Source organism: Histoplasma capsulatum, genomic scaffold, assembly GCF_000149585.1.
Source record: "Histoplasma capsulatum NAm1 scaffold_3 genomic scaffold, whole genome shotgun sequence".
NCBI classification, from domain to species: Eukaryota; Fungi; Ascomycota; class Eurotiomycetes; order Onygenales; family Ajellomycetaceae; genus Histoplasma; species Histoplasma mississippiense.
The window spans coordinates 1,721,073-1,747,482 of NW_001813980.1; the positions used below are offsets into that span (position 1 = coordinate 1,721,073).

Consider the following 26,410-nt stretch of genomic DNA (forward strand, 5'->3'; position numbering starts at 1 on the left):
TTTAGAAGCAGGGATAGGTTCAAAGAAGACTGATTGGAGAATTGGCGGAAATCAGACGAGCAGGGAGAAGAAGCGGGGGACGAAGGGAAGTACGACTACTGCCATGAGACAGACGAGAATTCTTTGCTATTGATTATTGACTTGATGGCATGGACATGGAGATGGAGATGGGGTCGATGGGATATATAGAAAGATCCATACGTGCATATATGCGCTGTAGAGTTATAGATATATATATCTCTAAATATGAATGGAGGATGGATCCTGGGGGAAGGAGAGCGAAAGAAAAAGCAAAAAAAATTATGTATCATGTAATCTGTGTGGTTAGTTATACCACGTTGCACGCCTTACAAGTCCACAAAACGGCTTACCCTTCCTCACCTGGGTACTCCGTACAGTAATCTGTATTCCGTACGTCGTACGCCATTTTCCCGACTGGTCTGCCCGGTAACCGTAATAAAATACCGGTAAATATCGACGCACGTTACAGAGTCTCCATACAGGCGCAGATCCCAGTGGCCAACCCCAGGAAATAGTGTAAGATATACCGCTGTATACGTCGTGACAATACACACCCGTCCAAGGCCAACCAGTCACAGCTCCACGGCCAATCACGGCGACCGTGGCTGGTGCAGTTGCTGGCGGAAAGCGTCGGTTGAAGCGGGGTTGGGTGGGGTTTTTGGGGCGGTGTGCGTGGCCAGGTCTTGCGCATCACGCGCGCGAAAAGTGAGGGAATTATTTTATTCCTGGCTCCGGAAAAAACGACTAATACGTTGGTAACTGTCCGTTACGCGGTACTGGCGATACGGGGGGTCGAACAAAGGCCTGGCCAAACCTTTTTATGCCTGACATAAAAGCCAAACGGGAACGGCAAAGGTTGAAAAAACTCTGTTATTCATGCTCCCCATCATAGTTATTCAGAATTGCAGGCGGTGGACGTGAGACGACGGTGTGCATATGAGGGTGTTCAATTCTCCCTGGCGATAGTTGGGCCAAGCTGCCGCAGTTACCTTATGCATTCATGGTCATGATCAACAATCCCAACAAAGCATCCCGCTTCTACCATCACCTTTCCTTTTCTCATCCTCAACAGTAATAATGACAGGATAGAACGGATGCGTAATCGCTCAATAATCACTAGGCCACAAAAACCAAAACACGGAGAACAACCTCTGTGGCGGCGCAAACAGTGGTCAAACCCAGCATGATAACATGATACATGATACATGGCGGTGGGTCCCGCTCCACGTGATATTCAAGATTTCAAGGCTGGGGAACAAGGAGGAAAAACATAACGCAGTCAAGGCAGGAAAGGCAGGAAAGTCTCCACCTGGCTGGCACCTTGCGCCTGATCCCTTGCAGATCGGCGGCATTAATAAGACAGTCTGGGCCCAGCGGAGGTTACCTGCTAGGTGATGCGCAACTCCAGTCTTACTCCTCCATCCGTAGTCCTCGGAAGGAATAGCTGCGATCACAATTGGCTGGGCTGTCTACAGGTATCCAGAGCGAAGTTCTCATAGTGAGCCGCTACTCGGGAAAAGTAAGGCCTCTTCTTTCTTTGTGTGTGTGGGGAGGAGGGGGGGGGGAAGAATGGATAAAATCTATCTAGACTTTAACTTAACGCAGCAGTACTCCGTAGACGCTCCCCTTGTCGGGAAAAAAGGTTGCGTTCATTGGCAACCAAACACGATTTGGATATGGAAAATTTTTTATATTTCCTTGTCTCCCAGCTTCCCGAATTGGAATGGGACGATACGGTATTCTAAAAACATTGTTGTCGAACTCTGCTTTGCCCCTATGTTGGTGACGTCGTCTTGCCGAGCAAGCGGTGGTAATCCTTGTTACATGGGCTTTTCAGGTACCGCGGCTGGATATCCAAAGAACAATACGGGGGGGGAAGGGAGGGGGGGAAGATGGAAGTCCCTGTAATCCTTTTGATCCTTGATGGTTGACGCTGAGAACTGGATAGCATTTGATTCGCTCCCAGTTCGACGGGCACTCATCACTATTACTAGTACAATGAAAATTTTTCTCCCATCGCTCTGCACAGTAATAGCCTCTTACAGATGCGAAGAGCACGCCATCATGATAAAAACCATCAAACCCTTCTCATCCCTTTTTGTTTAGTGCAACTGCGAAGAAGTCTCTCATATAGCACCCACACTCTCTCTCACTCGAGATAGTGTCATTGAACTTGTCAAAGAGAGTTGTTTTTTCTCCTTTTGATAGTCCTCGCTGTCTTATACGCAACATTGCAGACAAGCAACCAGTATCCGTAGAGAAATAGAAATCCCTAGATATGAATAAACATGGCTGGATAAATAAAAAAAAAAAAAAAACGTCTTGGATCACTATCGGGGTTTGGTAAATTATATTCCGCACATAGCCCCAAGGCCCTTCCTTGCACATAGATATATCTGTGTCCAGCTTCGCGCATGGTATTGTTAAGTGGGTATTTAGGATCAAAAGACAGCTGGCTCACATAAAGATCGTTATCCCCGCATGCAGCGCCAGAAGCAATATTTGTATCATATTCCACCACGTACCTGTGGAATTTTTATTCTCTTCCTGTTACTCCTTGATGTGATACGAAAGGAGAGGAAAGGAAAGGAAAGGAAAGAAAATAAGCCTGATTTCAGAATCCACGACAAGGTGACACGGAGGAGTTACCTATAGAAACTGAAGCGTTTTGTTTTCACCGCGACTGCTTTGCTAAGTCCCAAGACAACACAAGACAAACTCCTCGAAATGAAGGGAAGATAACGGGTCGGAATATAGTATAGTACCCATGGGTTGAAAGTTGGGTGCAGCAGTTGTCCAGTATGAGCTTGCAAGAAGCTATACGCGTTCTTTTTATCTATACAATCTTTTGTTAAATGAATATCTGCAGGTTGGAAACCATTGCGATCCTACTTCATAAAAAGCTCGCTCACTTGCATGTCACAACGGCCAATATGGGCTTCTTGGGACCATTTGACTGTTGTTTTCCTTGTGTGTGTAGAGCGTATGTAGAAATAGAAGTTGATTTTGGTGAATGGAGTGCTTCAGGATTCGTATGTGACTAAAAACTACGGAGTACGTCATACGTCATAGGGCAATATAACGAACTGCTCCCGTAAGTTGACCTGAGAGTTACCATATATTGAATCGAAAATTTTCCAATGCCGACACGTCTTTCTGTTGAGATAGAAACAGCAATAATCGTAAAAACTCATGTCTGTCTTCAAGAGCCATCTTTGAGACAACGATTGAGTAAAACCGACTCTTCACTTGCCGATGCGGAACGTTGGAGCCACGTAAAGGGCTCGATAAATATCTGAAATGTAACCCCCCACCAAGAAGAAGGGGAAAAAAAAAAAAAAAAAAAAAAAAACCATAGCAAAGCCATTCATTTGGAGCCCCGTGGCCTCAGGCATGCAACCTCTATTTCCCCTTTGGATACTCCTCGCCCATCTTCGGGTTAAAGTGGGTACCCGATGCCTGCCGTAGTATGAACCCCCACTGGCTTCCGTCCTCCACCTTTTTTTTTTTCGGCTCGAATGGACACCTGGGAGCGGGGGTCGGGATGGTCGGCTAATTTTACATACAAAAGTGTAAATAAAACAACATACGGCTGGCTGGCTTACCCGAGGGGTGGTGGCGGATCGGCGCGGAAAGCTTGATTGCAAAGGTACAGTCAATTTTATTTTATATTTCGTTTATGCAAAAGTTAAGGAACATGAAATTAATGAGAGGGCTATGAGCTTACCTTTAAACGATTTTAGAGGGAGGAGGGGGAAAGTTTATGATAAATGAGAATGAGAGGCGTTGAAGGTTTTTTTTTTTGTAAAGAATTGGATGAAAGAAGAACAAGCATGTTTCTTTCGAAGACACAATATCCTCCCAAAAAGCTAGCTTTCGGATACACTGCTGATATCAAAGAATTGCATTTCTGGCAATTCATCTTTTATCAGCAGTCCTCTTCTTTTTTTTTTTTTTTTTCCCTTTCATTTTCGGAGAAATTGATGGAGAAAAAAACAAAAAGTAAAATCTGTAAATTTTAGATAAAAAAATACCCCTTTGGTAGAATATTTGTTGTTCTTGCTTCGTTCTTCCTTCTGAGGTGACATTCAAGATGGGAAAAATTTTTTATTTTCTCCGCGTTTTCTCCATTTTTCGTCCGTTTTCCCTTCCCCACGAAGAATGTTCCCAAACCAAGGAAGAAACTAGGCTAGGGATCGCCAGGCTTAATTACCAAAATGACCTTTGATGCGACAGCACCTTTCCACTTTGAACTCGCAGAAGCTAGCTGTTAACTGTCCGTTCATGAGATAACTAGATGAGCGGTGAAATCTTATTCAACCTGTCAACCGCAGGCCTCCCCTGAAGAGAGACGGACAGGGAGAGTGAGAGCAGGCCGGGACCGTAGCCAAGTCTCTAGACAGGTGCTAAGAGGGGAATGAGGAATCCTATGGAATAGAATTGTTAGGGCGAGATGGAGCTCCTTTCCCCGAGCACAAGGGATGGGGAGTGAAGGGAAAATTCGTTGCTTGGTTGAGGTAAAACAACACTTGCAATCATGGCAAATGGTTTCGAGCCCTGGAGAGAGATTGGTTTGGGGCAACCAGCCAGAACAAAATGTTCGTTGCCTTGGAACTCCAGGACTCAAGCGGCGTATGGCGGAGACATTCACAGCGGACGGGGAGTTTGGGATTCCGCTGATCCCAAGCCTGAGTAGTGTCTGCAGCGGGAGCGGGAACGAAATGCTTCTTCGCTCCCTCCGGCGGAAGAGCAGTCCCCGGCTTCACTATGATCTAGCGGCAACCACCGCCGGGAACTCTCCGCTACCTCGTCGGTGGCTTCAAGCCCTGTTTCGACAAGCATCCCGAGTCCATGTGAAACAGCAATGCTCGTATCAATTCTCACGGCTCTTCACATGAGTAAATAATACAATTCTTCCCGCTACACATACCCCCCTCACAACGAAGTGCGTCACCATTCCACAAGAAAATCCAAAAGGCGTCCTAGCATTGTTTGGAATTAAGAGCCCGGAGATCCAACGCCTACTTCCCCCCTTCTCGCCTCGCCCCGTCCTGTGCAAATAAACTCTCGTGAAGACACTGCACCTCCGTATCCACACAAGCACAATCGAGTCAGATCCATGGATTATGTGGTTTATTGCATTTGAGTGCCTGAAGTATTAGTATGCATCTATCCAACTAGTTAGATTCCGCTCACCGTCGCACAAAGTAGGGGTTTGACAATAAGAAATAGCCCCGAACACTGCAAACAGGCGAATTGCACAAGTAAATCACGCTTGAGATAATTACCAGTAAGGAGCGTTCACATTCAGTTACCTCGGCTGCAAGGATCATGGAAGCAAGTATTATTTTTCTTTGAAGCCCAATTTCCGCAAGTCTTCTGGAAGGCCGCTTAGCGCGCGGTACTAGCAGGGTTCAGAGGTTAGCCGGCGGCTGTTTAAATCTGGTTAGCGGTTGTGGCGCAATCAGTTCTCCTTTTCTTTTCTTTTTTTTTGTTAAAAAAAATATTATTTAATAAAGAAAAATACCCATTCCCCGGACTTTTTAGCATTTTTATTTTTTTTTTTTTTTTATTTTTTTTTTTTTTTTTCTCTCTTGGGGATGGCCATTGGAAATTTATTACATTTTTATGTTTTTCTCCTTTTTGCTGATGGAGTGTCAGCCACTGGTATTTTATTATTCTCACGAAGGTTGCGTCAAACAGGTTGGTTTGTTATTGTCCGAAGTTTCAAACAGTAACAAATGAATCAATCACTTAGCAATCTGACAGGGGCAAGGACCGAGAGCTCTCCCAGTGGCTGTGGTCCAATGGCTCTGATTGCACGGTTACTTCAGCAGTAAGCTCCTGCTTTCCGCTTTCCCCACAAAACCACATGGGAAATAGTCGCAGCCGCGGATCTCGAAGTGAGATTTTCCTCCAAGAAAAGGGAGGATTCCGCGAGGAACGCCTCCTGAGATTCTGGTGAGATTTTGCGGTGGGCCTTGGGTTTCAGCGCTATGGGCTAGTTCGTTTGAGAACATGCTCCCTCAGTTCAACCTCTTCCGTCGCGAAGTTCCCTGCTGGGGGGGTTACATACGGAGTACGTAGTATAGGTATAGGGGAGGAAACGTAAAATGATGCCGCTCGATGCTCAGGCCTTGTACTTAACTCTTGGACTTTTGGCTACTGAATCGAATCCAGTCAATAGATCTGTCAATGGAGTTTTGATTTGCCAATAGGTGGCTATTTATCATCTGAACCATAATTTCGGGATTTCGATAAATCTACTCCGTACAGATCTGTACACTCTGTTCCGGAAACGGGGGGATCCGCCCGGCGATGAGTTGACAGTTGGTTAGCCCGTTCGATCCCGCTGTTCCCCGGCCCAATAAAGGAGAATGCACTTGCAGAACGTGGGGCCAAAAAGAGCTATTTGGGAACGGGATATGGGGAAGCCGGGGAAGCCGCGGAAACCTCCCACAAAAACTTAGTCAATCGTGGAAAAAGTGACACATTATGAAAAGCAAGGGAAAAAAAAAAAAAGAAAAAGAAAATATGACACGTTGAGTAGGGAACGAGGTAGCCTGAACCCAAAGACCCAGTGAAAAAAATGGTCGATCAACGCCCAACGAACTGATGACCGGTGTTTGATGGTGGGTTTCTCCTATTGATGAGCTGGCACCAGGGGCCCGGGTCGCTGGGTCCTGTGCAAACAAACGCTGTTAGCCTGTGACCCACCTTCCACACAACCGAGCCCAAGCCATCGCACAGTTTATGATTAGTCGTGAGGCTGGACCGGGGTATCAATCACCAAACCTTGTTTCCCCTGGAGAAGCCTGGAATCGTGAAAGGCAGCCTGAGAACTTGGAAGGACCGCCGATGGCCGCGTGTTCATTTTTGGCTCCTTTCTTTCCCCGGATATCTGAGATACTCGCGATCCGCCAATGGCCGAATGATATCAACATAATAATGCGCAGAGCGATGGATGCATGCATGCCTGCAGAGCTCCAACCTGCAGCAGGAGTCGAACAAAAATACCATAACTACCATATCTGATCTGTATTATTATTAAAGGAACTCCGTCTTCGGGAGGGAGGCACATCAGAGCCTGTTGGGTCGCAACTGCGACGGCAACAGAACACCCCAAGCCCAAGCACTGGCTAACGAAAGCACTTCTCGATCACATTAACGAAGGCAGAGCTACTCCAGATCTGCAGATAACAAATAAAAAACATAGCCTTGGAAACGCTTCCCAGCGGAGGGAACGGAAGTTCGGAATCTGTGGGCAAGTGGATATCATGACTAGACAAGGAGGAGCCAGGAATAATAACCAGGACTCACAGAGGTTGTTATTATCCAGGTTGCAACTGAACAAGGTGTGAGCGAAGTGCCTGGCCCTGGAAAGTTGGAACACAGTCACAGTTCCAGCCTGAGTCTTGAGTCTGACGGGCAGAGACACATCCATCCTCCATCATGTCATTATTGGTTTTGCATCGGATACCTGTAACGGGCCTGGACCTCCCCCAATGCAGGTTAGGTAGTTCTACGGAGCAGTTGTTTTAAGCCAGTTACACGAATACAACTCCGTTCACTAGCGAAGTGACCTCAGGAAGGGCTTACTTACCCCGGTTTTTATCTTTTATTTTATTTTTTTTTTTTTTAAAAATCCTCGTTGGGTATTGCCTTTCTTTTTTTGCTTTTTCTTTCGGCCTGGGCTGCGTCGTTGGGCGATCACCCTTCAGGTTCCCAGCCGTCCATGTACCGGCATCTTTATTAAATATGGAGCGGGTTGCCCTGTCCTGGCACTCTTTTCTGCTGATTCTTTTTTCTTTCTTTCTGGTTTTCCATTCTTTCTTCCTTTCCAGCCTCTTCTTTCTCCATTAAATCAAAGTGCTACAGTCGTTTTAAGTTCTACCATCTGCATATAAAAAAATAAACTGGACGCTCGCTTCGTTTTCTGGACTCAGAACCCACCCTACCTACATACCTACCGAGAATATACTACACATCGACCTCTTCACCTCATCGATAATAATACAGTAAGAACCCAATCCAGATACCCTCACGCCGAGAAGAAAAAGTAAGTAGAACATCTCTGTTCTGTTATTCTCACTTTCGTATTCGGTTTCGTCGGACGATAATACATCTGCGAGCCTCGGCTCTCGTGCCGCCTGGGAGCTCAACACATGGGGAAAAGCGAACACGGCCATGTTTGCTCGCCATCCACGTCGGCAGTAGAGTAGCAATTATTAATATCAATCAAAAGAGAGAGTTCCCGTGTGGCGAGGACGAAAATGCATAGAACTCAAAATATCATGTGCAAAAGCCGCAAGCGGGGGAACTATATACATATAACGTTGGTTCATCCATTTCATTTGCTAACGGCCCCATCAGCACAGAGGAAAAAGATTACACATTAGCCATTTCTCCAACCTTCAAGCAAACGAACACAACGTTAAACGAGAAGGACTCGAACCTTTCAAACAGATCCGAGAGGCGGAACAAAAGAGAAGACCAAATCCTTCCAGAATCCCCGAAGGATCCATACATATAGCTCGATTTCTCTCCGCAAACCATCCAATCACCAAGGAATAAGGCAAGGGGGAAATAACCATAAAACAAGAATAATGCCTGCCACTATGCCCCAAAGCTATCACCACCAACACATCCTGGCCCCAATGCCCTCCTCAAAGTCCTCAGGAAACGGCAGCAACGGGCCGACCGGCACGGGCACCACAGGCACCACTGCCAGCACAACCAGCAACACCAACGGCGCCAGCGGCATAAACAGCAAGTCCTTCTCGACATCAACCTTCACCCAGGAGATCTCCCGCGCCATGCAGGCCTCTTCCTCGCAGCAGCCCAAGTACGCCGCGTATCCGCGCGTCATGGAGGATAGGTTCGAGCATCCACCTCCGCCACCGCCCTCGCCGGTGGGCTGGTCGAGGTCTTAAGGAGCTGAATTTCTCTGAAGTATCTTTTTGTGTGAATGCGTCACAGAGCATGGGACGTCGCTGATGCCATCGCTCGTGGCTCTGTTCCTTGTTTGCTTTTTCCTTTCTTCCTTCTGACCCTTCGCTTTCGATATTCCCCCCGTTCTTATTAATCTCTTAATTCTTGCCTTTTTCATTTCCTGTCTTTAGTCGCTTTGGTTCTTTGTTTGAACCGCCTCTTTTTTTTTTTTTTTTTTTTTTTGCCGGCCATATCAAATTGGGGTTCATATGCAATTTCCTCCCTTTTTTTTTTTTTTTTGGTTTTCCTTGCAGGGGACATCATATGCACATATAGATTGGTAAATATATAGATAGGACCGGGCCTTCGCTTTCTTTTCTGTTCTTTTCTTTTGTTTATTTTCTCTGGGCGTCCGTCCCTGGGCGTATTTTGCTTTTAGGATTGACATTCATTGACATTCACTTTTATTTATTGTACCCTCCCTCCCTCGCTTTCCCCTCGCTTTCCCCTTTCTTTACTTTCCTTTTTACCTCTGTCTCCTATTTCCATTCTTTCGATCCAATTTTGTGCAGTTCGTCCGCAGCGAAATGGGCATGGTCCCGGCGGAGGAAATGTTTCAACGTTGGCCTCAACTCACCACTCTGATATAAGTTACACATATCCGAACCAAAGCCCATGTCCTATAGTTAGCTTCATACATTATACCACCGTTTAATCCAAAACCCCCTTCTACTGAATAGGACGCGAAAATGTCCCCGCCAACATGGGTCACCCCCTATTTAGGCTATAGGCTATGTCGTTTTGAGTATGTGGTGATTTGAGATTCCCCATGATTTCCGCTGCGCTGAATAGATCCTTGAGCATCGGCACAAAGGATTCGGCATTTGGAATTTCCCTTGTCGGGTATATATATATATATATATATATACACATGGGCCCGCGGGATACCATGCATGTGTTTGTAGTTCCGTTGACATAGGTGGAATGTACTGTACCTGTTCTCTACGGATGCACGGATGCATGTTCAGTACATCACTGGGAAATTTTCACCCTCGCACGGATCGCATGGCCCCGGGCCCTTGCAAATGATTCCGGGTATTCTGACGTTCCAGCAAAAATCCCGTCGCACGAAGGCCCAGTCACAGAGTTTAAGCCACTTTTCCCAATAGCCACCCTTCCGGCAAATTGACGAAAAGAAAATCCCCCATATCATAAATATGAACTGTACGTAACAAATTCACTTTTCCCCCCACAACCTCCCCCCCCCCCCCCCCAAAAAAAAAAAATCCCGCAGGCTCCCGTAAACTCATCACTGGATGTAAGGGGCCGCTCACCCGCATTGACCCCTACCACCGGCTTTTGAAGGTACAGCGTCCTCTAGTTGTCGCAGCGCATCTACCTCCACTGCCGCCGCCTCACTCCCATCACCTCCATGAAGCCCTGCCATTGCGTAGACGTAGCTGACTCCTGCATCTACTCCTGCTCCTGCGTCTGCCCTGCTCCGGCTGGCTCCTCCGCACGCGCATAAATATCCTCCAGCTCTCTCAACGCATTCACATCACCCTGCAGCACACGCCGGTTAAGCATTTCCAGCTCCGCCATCTGCTCCCCCGTGCGCGCCCAACCACGCAACCTGGCTTCGAAGTTCTGGTTGCGCTTTTGGGAGAAGGTGGTGCGCACGATGTCTGACTCGCCCTTGGCGCGTTTGGCATTCATGAGGCGCTCGAGGAAAAGGGCTTGGTTTGTGGATGGGACACGGGGGAGTGCTGCTGCTGCCGCTGCTGCTGCCGCTGCTGCCGTTGGGGTAGTTGACACTTCGTCATTGTCAGGTATTGGCGCAGATGTGGGGATAGACTTATTATTATTATTATTACTACCGGCCTTCGGTATCTCAGAGGAGCCGGTAATCAAGTTCACCTTGTGACCTAGGATCTTAACACGATTGGCGGAAATAAGATCGTAGTCTCGATGCTGTCGGAGGCGGGGAAGTGTGGAGCGTTCTTCAGGCATTGAGAAGGTCATCTCTGTTCCGACCAGGTCAACCCATGAGCAAGAAAAGACCTGGTTTCGGTAGGAGATGATGGGATTCTCGGAATGCAAATCCATGATTTGGACCTGATCTTGGTCTTGGTCTTGGTCTTGGGTGTCCGGATCAGTGTCTGCGTTGGTATTGTCCTGTTGCTGATCGTCACCGGCATTTAGAGATGGGACATGCGGGGAGTCTAATGATGTGGTGGGAGCAGTGGGTGTAGATGCAACGCGCTTGCGTGGAACTCGAATGGGACCATTACATGTTGTCAGGTCGAGGTTCAGGTAGAATGTCTAGATATCGCAAAGAGCATTAGCAGTAGTCCGTTTCCAAATAGTCGGAGGGAAGCATAGCCAGCTCAGACGCTTCTTCCAGACAGGGATGTTATAGTTAAGGTCCGCACGCACCTCTTGCGAGTTATCATCATATTCATATTCATATCCAGAGTCAGAATCATCTGATGCGACCATCGTAGTAGATGTATGGCGGGGAGAGGGTATAGACCCGGGAGCGCGATTCATTGCGCCGGAGGCAGGGCAATGGCTGGATAAGACAGATAAAGATGCCAGTATCAAAGCTTAAATCATTTAGACAGTAATGTATCTGGTAATTGATGCTCTGCCACTACTTGCTCTTGGTGTTAGGTCTGGGACGGCTTCATATGAAGCTCATTCACGAGGAATGGAGAACTTGAGATCTCAGGAAGGTACTCCGCAGCGGGAATTTTGAGCTCAGGGGCCAGTCATCCATTCATCCATAATCGCAATACCCAGTTGCGGGAAGCTATCCTAAAACATGGCTTGGAAAATTGGCCCCTGAAAGATGGATTCAAGGGAGCAAAGATACGTAGACGTGATAGCAACGCTGTTGATGTTGTCATTGTTCGAAGGGTCATCAATCGATGACATAAGCGGGTAGCGATGAGGTCATCGGCTGGACAGGGACAAGGGGAGAAGCTAAAAAAAAAAAAAAAAATGAATAAATGAAATGATGAAATATCAAAATGGAGGAAGAATATGAGGATAAGATATATATATCTTTGAAAGTTGAATAAGTAGACGTCATCTGCTCTGCACGATACTGTATGTCGCCACAGAGATCTAAACATAATGCTAGTATTGCTCACGCGCCTGTTGAGGAATCCAGGCGCCTCTCACTGACTGATCAATATTTACCTCCAAAACACACTGATGGCAATACGCGATAGGATGAAACTGCCTTCTGCGTTAAGATAACGAATAGAATACTCCGCCGGCTCGTTTTGGAGAACCACGTTGGGATCCAGATCGACAACTGCCAACTGCAGCTACAAAGGCTGAAACTAACGCGCATCATCCATTTTCCAATTTTCAACTTCTGATATCTCCCACATATACCGAGCAGCGCTCCAAGCAAATATCCACAATGTGATCAATCAATCGCCCTTCATTTCTCACGCCCAGCTCGCCGCTCTGATGCTGGTCATCCGTTGCTAGTGGGTGACGAGACTCGGACCATCGATAACTCATCTGACTCTAGCAGTTCTTTAAGGTTATCAGGAAGGTTCCCGTCGTGCCTGAGTGCGTCCATACTAGCCGTGACGCTTTGCTGCAGAGATAACTCCAAGCTCTCTCCAAACTAAGAATAAATAGAGTTTTGCCTTTTCTCTCTTCTTTTTTTGGTACAGCTGGAACCTACCTGTATGAGGGGCAATCACAAGCTGCTGCAATCCCAACATCAGCGCTCTCTCCACCAAGTCTTCACACGATACTGGGTTAAGAGTAAGTGTTTCTTTTATAATAAGAATACTACAAGTCTCCCCCTTACTTGCTTGCTCATTTTATACCCTTCGCTCTGCAAATTTGCAATTTATGGTTTTAAACGTTGGTCTTCCCTCCCTCTCCGTTCACCAAGTGGCCGTGACACTTTTTGATGAACTTGTGACTTGGCAGGGGGGTTAAAACTTTTGTTGATGTTTCCCATTTTCTTCTGTTGATATATTTTTGTGTGCAATACGATCTTTTTATAGATCCCAAAGTGAGGGCTGTGGTGGACCTGATGATATCCATGCGCCACGTCCAGAACCAAGGTTCCAGGGAACCTGTCCTTTTTCATACTCTGCCGCCTCTCCACGAAGCAGCTTTCTCCCGCACTCTGTCTCTATTCCCCTTGCCCTTCCGAAATCAAGCCCGAACGTGACATACGCTTACGCTGTAAACAGTGGCGATGCGGCATATGCTTGGTAATGGCGGGCAGCTACCGCTCCTTCCCCCGGCCCTGCCTACCCAGCCAGTACATCCACATCCCGTAATTGTGCATCATCCCGTTCTCACTCCAACACCCCTTGTTTCACATATCAACGCACCAGATGAACTACGAGTTCCATCTCCAGACGACGACGAAGAAAAAGGCGGAAACCAGACAATTGTTGTCCCAAATCCTCCTGAGCCTGAAATCCCCAAACCGGGAGAGAATAATAAACATCCGGCAGACGTACCGCGCGGCGGTCTCCCGCCTTCCGAATCTGCGTTGATCCCTCAACTTTCTACCAACCCCTGGACGCAATCGGATCCTTCTATCTACCAGCAAATGAGGACAAAATCTCGGGCAGCGGTCACCATTCTCTCAGCTTTAATCGCTTATGTCTCTATAAACAGCCTGGCTAGGGCTCTTAACCCTTCTGCTTTCATCTGGTATGAAGAGGATAGGGAAGAAAGTGACTGGGTTTCGACTTCACATTCCTGGTGGGATCGTAAAGCATGCCGATGGCTTAGCCTCTGTGGAGCTACTCACTTTCGACTAAGGGGTCGTTTTGGACCTCGCAATCCTATACAGGATGGTGATGACGGAGAGCAGGAGGAGTGGGAGTCCTATTGGAAGAGCGGAAATAAAACCCGCCCTGAAGATTGGACCAACGATGAACGCCGTTTGCGCACGATCCCCGATTATGTCCTGGAATATGCACCCCTAGTCCACCTTTTCTCTGAAGAGCAGTTTTGGCCCAGTGATATTGCGAAGCATCTTTACCACATCACACCAGAATTGAATTACACTCCTATTCAGGCTCAAGCAGAACATCCCACCCTCGCTAACCTCAGTGAGTTTAACAAGTATCAGGGTGGAGAATATGTATTCTTGACCAGTAAGGACAATGTGGAGGATCGACCATCTTGGCTGGGGTCGGAGGGCAACATCCCAAAGCCTGATGATACAGAGGACGAATTGGAGTGGCAGAGCGGAATTTATGACGCGCAAGAAGATGTACCGCTCGAGGAAATGGAGGACTGGTATGATGCAAGGAATGGCAGTCCTCAAATGGAAGGAGGTGGCGAAACGCACCACGGTTCGCTTTCGCAGGCTCCTCTGGCGGAGGGCGTTGACAGATACGATTTTATGGATGATGGAGCAACCCCGCGGCCGGATAAAGGAGGTATACGTGACGATGTGAATGACAAGCCTGGCCGTAGCAAGGCACCAGCTGTTTTGATCGTCGTGGATAAAGGCCATGGCATTGTGGATGCGTTTTGGTTCTACTTTTACAGCTTTAATCTCGGCAATAAGGTTCTTAACATCCGTTTCGGGAATCACGTTGGCGATTGGGAACATTCACTTGTTCGGTTCCACAACGGTACTCCAAAAGCTATCTATTTTAGCGAGCATTCGTTCGGGGAGGCTTTTAGCTATGATGCTGTAGAGAAAATGGGGAAAAGGGTAAGCTCCTCTTCCAATCTGATATAATTATGTCATTTTGAGCTATTCCGACTGACTCACAGTCCTAGCCTGTTATATATTCAGCCTCTGGGACACATGCCATGTACGCTACACCAGGCACCCACGCCTACATTCTCCCCTGGGGATTGCTGCATGACCGAACTGACCGCGGCCCACTTTGGGATCCCGCCCGCAATTACCACGGTTACACATACGATCATAATAACGACGTCTTACGTGCCTCAACCGCCAACCCCCAGTCGCCAACCGCATGGTTCTACTTTGCCGGCCACTGGGGCGATAAGTTCTATCCCCTGGGTGATCGGAGACAGTATAGGTTCGTCGGGCAATACCACTATGTGAATGGCCCATATGGCCCGAGATTTAAGGAACTCGGCCGTGATAAGATATGCGGAGGTGCTACGACTGATCCATGTGTGATTAAGAATTGGATTGGAGGTGGTGTGAGATCGAAAAGGTGGGTAGATGTTGGGGAAGGGGAGGAGCTTAGCGACGAGGATATAGAGAAGGTTTTAGAGAGGAATGGCGCGACGCCGTTGTGAAATGGAGTTTATTTCTTTCTTTCCTCTTTTTGTTTTTCATTGAGATTAAACTGGATAGACAGGAGGGTTGTCTGGGTGCGGCGTTTGTGGGGGAACATGGGACTCTTTAATGGGGAGTTTTTAATGATTGCTATATTCTGAGCTATGTTTGCTGTGGGTTTTTTGTCTCTGTTTTTTGCAATTTCCCCTGGAGGAAGAGGATGAATGAGGAGGCGTCTCTGGGGACATATGCTTTTTTCTCTTCTTTTCTCTGATTTTCTTCTCTTCTTCTTTTACGAGTTCTATCTTATTATCTTATTATACCCCTGATTATTTCATTTTTATCCCGGGCGTTTTTTCCAGTATTGGTTAACGTGCCACCAGCTTGTATACATATAACATATAGATATACATGATCAGGGCGTTAGACGGTGGGATAGAATAAGATAGAATGGTAAATTGGAATCGGTAACATGGTTGTTGTTATTTTAGTTCTAGTTTATTCTCTCGGCGTTGTCCCTTGGTTTCTCCTGTCAATGCTCCTATCCGTTCCTTTCTGTTTCAATAGGAGAAAAACTTCTGGTAAGAAAACTGTATATATATACTTGTGTGTGTGTGTGTGCCCAAAGGCAGAAAGGACCAAGAGAAATTTGGAAAATTGAATCGTCATAATATAATCTTGACAGTAAGCTATTGTGGTTTTCGGATATATATATATGGTATGTCCAGTACATGTAAAAGATATATGAAATTGGAAAAAAAGGGAAAAAAAAGTTCGTTCAAAAAAAAAAAAAAAAAAAAAAAAAAAAAAAACGTACATGTTTGTATGTACATCTACCCATACATAGAAATATGTACAGTACACTAGGAAAACAAAGATTGAAGGAAAGGGAGAGGCAGGAAGGGCGAAAAGAAAGCCATGAGAAGATGAAGTCATAATCACTTATTCGCATTTCTCCCTCGAACTCACCTGTTACCTCCCCCGGCACCTCCATTAACCTCTGTGGGTAACAATAGAAGCAAATGGAAGTGGTTTCAATCGGCTTCAAAGATCAAGAGAGAAAAAACAAGCTAGTAGAAGATAAAAAGAAACCGGAGATGTACTATTTATTCAAAAAAGAAATTAAGAAAAAGAAAAAAAAGAGGCGGCTGTTGTTCAACAAGGAAGAAAACGCATGAAAAAAAAAAAAAAAAAAAAAAAAAAAAAAACTATGTTAAGCTAGGTGGTGGAGTTGGTTCCTAGATACTTTAGAATTGAATGGTTCAAGAAAGGAAAAATGAAAAGAGAGCGGCAAACAAATTCGATGTAAAGAGAGAAAAAAATGGTTGGAATTGAACGTGTGAAAAATCACAGAAACTCCCAGTCTCCTCCACCTGATTGATTACTGTCATAATCCACCCATACAAATCAATGAAAAAAAGGAAACCGAACTTGAATTCGGGAGAACCCCAGGTCTGTCCTGCGCCCGCCCGAGCTTTGGATAAGATAAGATAAATAACACGCCAGAGAAATACCTACAAGAAAGAAAAAGCAAAAAAGAGGAGAGAAGAATAGAATTATCGAGGGCAAAGGGGAAAACAAATGGATAAAAGCATTGCGCAAGCTTGATATGGAGATGAAAGGAAAAGACATAAGAGAGACATTAGAAAGTAAAAAGGGAAGGAAGAGAAGAGCAAGAGATAAGGGATATAAATAATAAAAAGCCAGCCGTAACCTCGCCTCACCAAACCTGGTACGATAAGAGAAACAATCCGAGAATAACAGAGAAAAAGCGAAACAAAAGGTGATATAGACAAGAGATAAAATGAGGAATAGTGAAAATAATAAACATGGAAAACTATGGGAATGTGAGGGTGAGAGTCGGTATGAATGGAATGGTGAAAGTAAAAGGACTAAAGTAACGCCATGAGATAAAAAAAAAGTTATGGAAACGGCGGGAGGGAAAGATACAGTGGCCGGACTGTTTTTGGCCCCCGATTTCGGATTGCCTGAGTGCAAACACAGTGGGTTGGGCAAGGAGAATGAAAAAGTAATCTGAAGGAATGACTCCTGTGGTACCTATAAGGTCCCACTCCAGTCAGGGTGTAAATCGGAGAATATAATATCGGGATCCCAATCCTGACATATGGTTGTGTCTGAGCTGGGTAAATGCATTCCAAGAGAAACGAAAGGCTGGGTGACAAGAGAAATGTACTCCGCTAGGTAACGAAAACACGCTGTGAGAAGCGAAAAGTTATGGGGGAACCGGAGGGGCACGACTGTAGTTGGTTCAAGCCGAACATTGAGAGAATAAAGGAAAAAGAGATTTAATTCATCAAATCAGTTACGTTCAGTCACGTCCTTGAAGGCCTCTTCCTCAACCCAAAGTCCTGCTCCTGCATCTCCCTGATCAACCGCAAAGTGTCGGGGTCAGCGTCCGGATCTGAGAAGCTGCCACGGTCACGACCCGTCAGTTTGCTGCGGCGATGCGGAGAGGTCGGCGAGGTGTGTCTGTTGTTGTTGTTGCTGTTGGGTTGATTAGGGGGATATCTTCCTTCAAGGCGTTTCTTGTCAACAACGGGATTGTGCTGCTTGGTTTCCATTTCGTGTTTTAAAGAAGAGGTTGAGGAAGGAAACGGGTGCACGTTTGTGCGGTGATACGAAGAGGATGGGCGGGGGGAGGGAGAGGAAAGAGAAGATGATGATGGCTTTTTTAGAATGGAAGTAGAGGCAGATGGAGATGGGATAGCTACTGACAAGTCTGAAGGTGCTGTTACGGTCGCGGGTGGAGCGCGTGTTGCCGTCGTCATCTTGCGACTGCCCACTTCTGCTGCGGGAACAGTGGCTTCAGGAGCATGGCGCTGGTGACGGGAAGCGTTTCGGCATAAAGTGGTGAGAGCATCATTGACGACAGACCGTCCACCATAGTGTTCTTGCTGTTGTTGCTCGTTCTTCACGGCAGGCTTCGCTTCGCCATCGGTCTGATTAGGGTCGACTTCCATATCGTCTGCGAGTGAGGTAGGGGGAGAGACAAGGCTGCTTGCTGGGCCCGTGGTTGCTGATAGGGACGCAGTAACTTCTGATGATGTCACGAGATCAGCTTTCAATGTGGGTGGTGAGGCATATGATGTTTGATTCGTGGTAAGTTCGCTGTGTGTCGGAATTCCAGCATTCTCACTGGAGACCAGCTTCTCATTTTGCCCATTCATACGACCCTGCAATTGAACAGTCTCAAAGTTCAACTTGGTCTGAGGAAGTTCCTCTTCAGAATACTCAGATTCTGGCCTTTGACGCTTGCTTAACGTGGGGGATATATTGCCATCGCTGGATCGAGGACGTTTAGTGGAACTTGTCGCTCGGGGCTTTGACCGCTCTTGCGCTTTGACAGGATCTATCCGGCCATTTTCATCATGGATGCAACGACGCTGAGCGCAAAAATGGTTAGAACATGTTAATACCTTTGGATGGAGAAGATATAGAATAGAGAAAAACTAACCTTGCTCTTCCGACACTCGTCACAAGCCTTGCTACGGCCCTTCTTTCCAGGATTGGAGGAATTCGGAATAAACCCTTTCATCTTGCCTGAGTTGGCTTGGTGGGTCATAAAGAGTGCTGAAGAATCATCTACGGAGCTAGGCAACATCGCATCCCGCTTCCCAGAACGGTGTTCTTCAATCCCATCCATATATGTAGCCGAGGCAAGGTTCAAGGACCCAGCAGTTGCCATATCCCTGCCATTGAGGTGTTGTTGCTTGACTGCCATGGATGTTACAGCATCTAGGCCTTGCTCATCTTTATGTCGACAACGGATCCGTCGTTTTCGACAAGCATCACACGCAACGCGTTTTGGACCCAGGCCAGTCGACTTGGACATCAAACGCGGCTTAGTTGCATGAGTAATTTCGGATTTCATATCAACAAGAGAGGCCTTTCGTTTCGGCGGGGCTGGTGTTCCGCTTGTGGAGGGTGCATTCGTAGAAGCAAGACTGGTACTGGAAGTACGACTCGTATTAAATTCGGATAACTGATAGGAGGGACGGCGACCGGTGCTCAATTCAAGGTTGTTATTGAGCTGCGGGCTTTCAGCAACGATATTCCGCTGGGAGCGTCGACTAGGTCTACCAGCTGGTTTCCTACCAGACATGTCAACCTTGGTATCAAGAGATATGGCACCCGGGCGTGTCCAGCTTGCGGCATGCTCATTGCCGCGTTTCCAAGCTACCCACACCCCGAATTTTATGACAATGTTAACGGGATCTGTTGGTCCTTTAGGAATGGATTTTTTCACAGCGTTCCTAGTTTCTGTCGTGACCCCATCAACTTGGTATCCACCGGCAATCAAGGCAGTCCTCAGGAGATATTTTGCTAGTTCAGGCAGGCCATCCAGTTCTGCTTGGGAGTAGAAGCGTGCATTGTAATACGGTGACCCAGGTTCGGCACCATTGCCATTTTCTCCGAATTCATAGTAAATCGGATATTCGCGGTAGAAGCGGTAGTTTTCGTCACGCGAGAATGACTCCAAAACTGTCTGTGGAATGGGATCGTCCTCCAAGTACTTGATGGCAGCATACCACATGATTTTCTGAAAATATGGGTAACGGAATTTCTTGGGAACCTTTGTGTCCTTCTCGATTTTCGCAACTTTAATTTGCATTCCATAGTTCATCATTGTGAGGAAGTTTCCGCCAATGACAAGACTATCTTCCGGTGTCCAGACGGCATGGATCCAACCAGATGGAATAAGCATGGTGTCACCGGCTGAAAGGTCAACTCGATAGCATTCCTTGGTCTGATTTCCGAGAAAAGTAGTGTCCTGCGCAGCCGAGTTACACCATTCCTCATATTTCTTCAGGTGTTTGTCCTTGGGCGGAATGAAAAAGAAAGTTTTCCTTCCCTTCAAAATATGGTAGTAGACAGAAGAGCCACCAAAATCAATGTGAAAGTCGGTATAGCAATCTGCAACAGACATTAAGACGTAGAATTGGACTTTTGGAAATTCGCCTATGGCTTGCAATTCGGCAGGCCACACGTGGTCTTGGAGATCAAGGTCGCGGACAATTTTGGGTCGTCGAATGAGCCTTCCTAGAGGACTGTTGGAAACCTCGAGGCTGATTACGTTGCGAACAGTTTTTGACGCAGAATCGTCGTAGTAGTAATCTGCCCAGCGTTGCATGTTCCATCTCTTGTCTTCCCCCTGCTGCGATTTGACATCTATCACCTCGACTCGCTCTTCAGGTCCATAAAGCTCAGCTACATGTCGAACAGTAAGACCTTGCGGGATGACCATGTCCAACAAATCCTGACCGCAATCGAGAACTTCGTTGAAGTCAACATCATCATCGGGCATGTTGTCAGCGAGTTCATCAAATTCCTCCTGTGTGGAGGCTTCGGGTGCATAATAATCGGCTGAGCCAGGGACTGAGGAGCGCGTATTGAGAGATGCGGGAATGATTACGGGTTCAGTCATTCCTATACCTCGCTCAAAGTATTCAGCAGTGACAAACTCCGGACGTATCCGAGCAAAGTGGTCTGGCAAAAAAGTGATCTTCCCTTCTTTGATTGGCTGGATGTAATGATGCTCTGGTGTTTCGGTGGATGACATGACGAACCCCTGATTTAGGCTCGCATAGTCAATAGCTGTTCGTGCGCGGGAGGACTTGCGTACGAAAGTAGTCGGTCCATGTCTAGGTCGACACCCACGGCAGATAAATTTGTCAACTATCCTGGTGTCGCGGTCACTTTTGAATCCCGCACACACGATATGAAACCACCTCATACATCCATCACAATTTATCCAAGTCACGGCCTCCTCGTCTTCACTGTCAGACGCGATTCGATCGAGGTTACAAGCTGCGCAGGTTGCTTGGTTAGAACTGTCGTTATCGGAGTCTTCCTCTTTCAAATCGGACGTAGGCACACTTTTTGGACGTTGGAGTTGTGCCGATGGTGTTTCCTGGCCATTAGGTCCATTTGCTTGTGCATTGTTATGATGTTGATCTGGAATGTGGTGTGGATCGATCAAGTCATCCTCAAGGGCGGGACCCATCAATGGGGGTAGAGACGGTCCAGAGAAGCCATTCATTAGTGGTCTTCCCGTGAATGCGGAACCGTCAGACCTCGATCGAATGCGTGATGGGGTACCATTATTGTTGTTCCTGAAGAAAGCAGAAGATGGTTTGTTCTCCGCAGTAATATCCCATCTTTTCGCCCACAGGTTAGCAGTATCTGTGGCCCATTTAACGCCGAGCTGCTGGCCGTTCGCTAGCTCATGCGCAGCCAGCTGCTGTGGTCCTGAGCCGTCTTGGAGGGGTGGAAAATTGCTGGGTCTCGCAAAATTAAGCAACAACTCTGCATCGGTTTTCATGCTATCAAAGGTGGAAACATGGCTCGTAGCAGGCCTGGAAGCTCCCATTAGCCAGGTAGGTGATGGAGCCTTTTCCGATCGAGCGCGTTTGGATGGCCGTTCAGACTGATCTGGAGCAGGTGCGTGATGGGTTGTTGGTGATATGGCAGTAGGATGCTCATCGTAGGCAAGAGGCGCAAAGGTTGGACTTGTCGCGAGTGCAATGGTGGCCAGAGTATCGATGTTTGAGCCGGTTCTTTGGTGGGCGACTTTGCTAACGGGGTTTGTATTTGCGTCGTTGCTGGATGAACCGCCAGAAGAGTAGTGGTGACTAGAATGATCAAGACTCGTCCGTCCATCCTGGGAGGCATTACTCCACCCATTTTTCAATGAGGACTCTTTCTCTCTAAATGTGTCATATCGGGGTTGCTGAGGGGCATCGTTGGGATGGACGTCGCGGGTGGAGAAGGATGAGATATGGACGGGAGCGCGAGGTGAGATCGACTCGATGGCATGTCGTGGCGGGGAGGGAGTGCGATAGCGTGATGGCCGGACGCTGGATGGATTCCGAAAGGACAACGTATTCGCCATGACGGCTTTTTGGAGGTGTTAGGCTCGCCGAGAGGGGTCGAATTGTCGAATCAAATGTATTGCGGTCGGTTTCGCGTTGTTGATAGCAAAGGCGGGGAAGGCAGTGTTGACCACACAGGCCTAACAACTGACGATAGGGAATGCGCGAGGACGCATTCCCGATCGATCAGGGAGTATTACGGATTCGGGATTATCGGTGGGAGTGAAGCTATTCCGATGGATAGGGTGAGGGGGATGGGAGGCGGAGATGAGAGTAGAGGTGAGGAAAGCGGCTGGTTTGGGGGAACGGCTCCGAAGGCGGTTGTCCGCAATGGAGAAAGGAGGCTAAGCGAAACGGGTGATGGATTGACCTGGGCGGCGCTTGGGGACAATTCCAAATCAGAGCTCTTAGCCACCGTGGACGGCAGCCATAGAGTGACAGCTGTGATGATATTAAGGGCTTTTGAGTGTTGACGATCAGAACAAGATATGCAGATTGCAAATTGAAGTTGCGGTGGGAGCGACGAGGAGAAGTTGACGCAAGCGTTGTGACTGGTATGGGCAATACACGACGGTGGGTTAATTACACCACTAGGGCGACCTGCCCACACCCAGCTCCGGAATACAATACGGTATTGCTCGTACACTTCCACCACATCCCGCTGCGGCCCGTCCTGCACGAGCAATATAAACATCGTCGGATTCTCCCTTGATCAATTTGGGAGCAGATTCTTTATACTAATTGTTTAATATAATTTCTCTCTCTGCCATCTTGCCCCGAAAATGGCTTCTCCATTGTGTTCTGAGAGAACACACCCCATCCCAAGTGCTGCATCGCATGGGCTTCCAAATTCTGTTCTGCCTCCAAGGGTCATACAGCAATATATCGGGGCTATATATCGATAGCAAACTACCATCTCCACATCTCCAAGGAAAACATGCCCGCTACCACCATGGAAATGCCTCTCTGCCTTTCCAGGTGTTCTGCGTGGAACCCGCGTTTCAGATTCGCGTCTTCATTGTCCTTCCGCAAGATGCCGTTTCGCACCATTGACCACGGGCCTTTTGTCGAGTACAACTCCCTCGTTTATGATTTTGATACCGGCGGGTTTAGCCAGCTCAGAACCCGTATATCTAGACATAAAGACATTCTTGGTAACAGTGCTCCTGAGCATTGTGCGGTATCGCTTTCATTCACAATTCGCGTGTCGAGCGTCCACGATGCTTCGATGCTCTTAGGCCTGAGGCAGGTAACTATTCTCAACACGTCACCACGCAGCCAATTAACCTTGGAGCTTCTGTTGGGCGAACCTTTGTTCATATATTCTCAGCGAAGAGTTTCGATGTTCAAGCGTTGTTTCCAGGGTCTCTGAGTTAGGACTAGCCCGGCCAAGTGGATGACATAATCCACGCTGGTCCCAAAGAGGCAATGGCCCATTCTCAATCCACTATCTTGTCATTGAGGGTTTGAATCATATCAATGTAAAAATAAATATTGATGAAAATCTTCAATAATTAAAATAAAGTATATTTTTTAATTTAAATATTAAAAAGAGTTTTTTTGAGTAAATTATAATAATTCGTCATTTTAGCAGCGGTGTGATTAGCCGAGTAAGCAGTGTAATTATCAATCCCTCTTGTCACGATCTCCCGCCGCCGGCCGTGCCTAGTTTTCCTCCCGTCCATCCCCAGCTACCTATATCCGCAGTGCATCACCCGTCTGCCCACTGTCCCTTACGCCAACTACCAAACACACTACAGCGCGTCTCTGGCCCCCCAGGCAAATCTCCGTCTTTGTACACGAACCTCGCTTCAGAGATATGAGCCGCAGCAGCAAGCTTGCCCCGGAAGCCAACAGGTACTAGAAGCTATCTATCTATTCGTCTACCACCCGATACCTCCCTTTGGTGCGACGAGTATATACCGTTGGGAATATATGTATATGTATAGCGCTAACATCGCGTGGCAATCTAGGATCCTTTTCGTGAAGAACCTCAGGTGAGTCCAATACCACGTCCGTCGTCACCACGGAAGAAAGGAATTCCCCACGCGACAACCCAGAGATACATATATCTTCCCCACGAATCCCCCTTCCCGCGGGTCCTACTCCATATGCGATGACAATTAAAAAAGGAAAACAAGAAGAAGAAAATAAACTCTAATAATTTCGCCTTGAAATATACAGCTACAACGTTACCGCAGAGGAGCTGTTTGATCTTTTCGGGAAATTTGGCCCTATTCGGTAAGGCAACAACCATTTCACTCTCTCCGGGTCTCCTTAGGGCCAACAGACCACTTTTAGCACAGGGGACATACCTACTGACTCGTGATGTCGGCGGGGAACTATATATAGTCAAATACGCCAGGGCATTGCGACAAACTCGAAGGGCACTGCGTTCGTCGTGTACGAGGATGTTGCCGATGCAAAGCAGGCCTGTGATAAATTGAATGGTTTCAACTTCCAGAATAGATACCTTGTCGGTTAGTTATAAACAGACACCTACATAACCTACATACTCTTCCACCCTCCCCTGTTCGAGATGGGAATTTGTCATCGGGCAATCAACCAGAGCAGCAAGCTTGATATTTTGCTACGCTGGATATAGCAGACTCACTGACCCCCTCTCTTTTTCAAACTACAATTTAGTTTTATACCACCAGCCTGAGAAGATGGCCAGATCGAGAGAAGATCTGGCCGCCCGACAAGAAAACCTGGAGCGACTAAAACAACAACACGGCATCGACTGATATTTGCGGCTGACTCTCTCTTGCTTCTCGATTTTTATGTTTACATTTACCTGCCTCGCTTTCTTGTTGATTATTTCATTTGCCCCCCCGCGTTTTATCGTTATCCTTTTTGTGTGCCTCTCCTTTCCTCTTTCCTCTCTTTCCTCACCTGTTCCCCATTTATCGTCTGATTTCGAATATCGTCCCGTTCGCTGCATCCCTCGTTTTTCCAGCGGTTAACAAATCGTTCTAAAATTGCCTATTTCAGGTACATTTACCCCTCCTCCTACTTTCTAGGAGTTTCTATCTATTTATTTACTTTGCCGCGAATTTTCGTGGGACTCGGAGGGTGCACGTCAACTCTATCCTTGGGAGAACGCGGGACAACATTTGGGCGTTTTTTATTTTTTATTTTTTATTTTTTTTGAAAAAAAATCTTTCTTTTGTCGTTTCTACACCCAACCCAAATTACATTTATGATATTGACGCGTCAGACTCATGTTTATCACGATTAGTACTGCTATTTATGTACCCTGATAAGTTTTATTTACAGGAAGGATCTGGCAAAATGTTCAATGAAATAATATGCAATAATATAACTTACTTTTATGCAAAATGAGCTTGGAGCAGGATACAAGGGGGAAGTATCACCTTCCATGCACTGCACTGACTGTCCTTTCGGCTAAGAATGCTGCCCAGCTGAGAGCTTCTACCCTGAAGCGTCAATGTGATCTTGGCCGCCATATCATGGATTGAATTTCGAATCACTTTCGTTTTTGAGTAAAATCATAAGTTCTGCTCAACAACTTCTTAATTCCCTTCTTCAACTACTCAGGCATCTACAGATCTGTGTTTTTGTAGTAAGATCGGAATGCTCACCGCGGCAAAGGCAGATCACCTGACACCGCCGAAGCCATCCGGTGACCTCAGCACTCTCAACCTCAAAAAACAATATGCACTGCAGACACAGATAGAACTGAGCAAAATCCGATGAGGCAGTGGGTTTATGCTCATCAGCAAAGCTCCCACTGCATGCACGATCGTCAGAAGAAACCATTCATCCAAAATGGAATAAATTCAGTATCAATCAATCAACCACAACTAGCCCTGGCTCGGCAATCGGGTCTGGAATCGAATACCCTTTCAACTAGCTGAGCTCAGCAACCCCGTTTCACTCATTGACCTCAAGGTGGTCAAGGCGGAAAAAGAAGGAGAAGAAGAAAAGAAACAATCAAAAACATAAATCCAAAAAGAGAGGTAAAACAAGGGGGTAGAGGTGAGCAAAGAGAAGAGGAAGCTAAGCAAAAGCACAGCGAATCATCCGACCGTTCACACGCTACATGCATTCGATTCCTAGGCACCAGTCTCCGCCTAAATACTTTCTCCTCGCGAGGCAGGAAACATCACCCGTCTCCAGCTGGCGGATTTCCGTGTTTCTTTCATAATACCACCTAGTGCCAGCTGCTGGCCATGGCAGAGTCAACACAGACTTCACACCTCGTCACCGCCATCGCTCTTGCAGCATCCCAAACCCTCCTACGTCGTCAACATCCACTTCCACAATATTTTCTGCATCA

At 47.0% G+C, this 26,410-nt stretch overlaps 7 protein-coding genes across 7 annotated transcripts; 4 read left to right on the top strand and 3 right to left on the bottom strand.

Annotated features, from left to right (window-relative positions):
* Window positions 1-2,954: 2,954 nt before the first annotated feature.
* HCAG_03651 (predicted protein) lies at window positions 2,955-3,464 on the top strand (the record flags this gene model as incomplete). The annotated part of the gene is made up of 4 exons (XM_001541503.1): window positions 2,955-3,004; window positions 3,049-3,053; window positions 3,094-3,115; window positions 3,380-3,464. 4 exons carry the CDS (start codon window positions 2,955-2,957, stop codon window positions 3,462-3,464), a joined length of 162 nt encoding a protein of 53 aa, XP_001541553.1.
* Window positions 3,465-6,618: 3,154 nt separating this feature from the next.
* On the bottom strand, window positions 6,619-8,210 carry HCAG_03652 (predicted protein; the record flags this gene model as incomplete). Its single annotated transcript, XM_001541504.1, has 4 exons — window positions 6,619-6,704; window positions 6,812-6,922; window positions 7,421-7,501; window positions 7,988-8,210. The coding sequence occupies 4 exons, from the start codon at window positions 8,208-8,210 to the stop codon at window positions 6,619-6,621; spliced, it is 501 nt and encodes a 166-aa protein (XP_001541554.1).
* Window positions 8,211-10,425: 2,215 nt separating this feature from the next.
* On the bottom strand, window positions 10,426-11,451 carry HCAG_03653 (predicted protein; the record flags this gene model as incomplete). Its single annotated transcript, XM_001541505.1, has 2 exons — window positions 10,426-11,274; window positions 11,389-11,451. The coding sequence occupies 2 exons, from the start codon at window positions 11,449-11,451 to the stop codon at window positions 10,426-10,428; spliced, it is 912 nt and encodes a 303-aa protein (XP_001541555.1).
* A 1,744-nt stretch (window positions 11,452-13,195) lies between these two features.
* On the top strand, window positions 13,196-15,234 carry HCAG_03654 (conserved hypothetical protein; the record flags this gene model as incomplete). Its single annotated transcript, XM_001541506.1, has 2 exons — window positions 13,196-14,671; window positions 14,740-15,234. 2 exons carry the CDS (start codon window positions 13,196-13,198, stop codon window positions 15,232-15,234), a joined length of 1,971 nt encoding a protein of 656 aa, XP_001541556.1.
* A 2,313-nt stretch (window positions 15,235-17,547) lies between these two features.
* On the bottom strand, window positions 17,548-22,127 carry HCAG_03655 (conserved hypothetical protein; the record flags this gene model as incomplete). The annotated part of the gene is made up of 3 exons (XM_001541507.1): window positions 17,548-17,719; window positions 17,951-18,618; window positions 18,690-22,127. The coding sequence occupies 3 exons, from the start codon at window positions 22,125-22,127 to the stop codon at window positions 17,548-17,550; spliced, it is 4,278 nt and encodes a 1,425-aa protein (XP_001541557.1).
* Window positions 22,128-23,044: 917 nt separating this feature from the next.
* On the top strand, window positions 23,045-23,479 carry HCAG_03656 (predicted protein; the record flags this gene model as incomplete). The annotated part of the gene is made up of 1 exon (XM_001541508.1): window positions 23,045-23,479. One exon carries the CDS (start codon window positions 23,045-23,047, stop codon window positions 23,477-23,479), a length of 435 nt encoding a protein of 144 aa, XP_001541558.1.
* Window positions 23,480-23,926: 447 nt separating this feature from the next.
* On the top strand, window positions 23,927-24,854 carry HCAG_03657 (predicted protein; the record flags this gene model as incomplete). Its single annotated transcript, XM_001541509.1, has 5 exons — window positions 23,927-23,964; window positions 24,081-24,104; window positions 24,292-24,348; window positions 24,460-24,587; window positions 24,754-24,854. The coding sequence occupies 5 exons, from the start codon at window positions 23,927-23,929 to the stop codon at window positions 24,852-24,854; spliced, it is 348 nt and encodes a 115-aa protein (XP_001541559.1).
* Window positions 24,855-26,410: the final 1,556 nt, after the last annotated feature.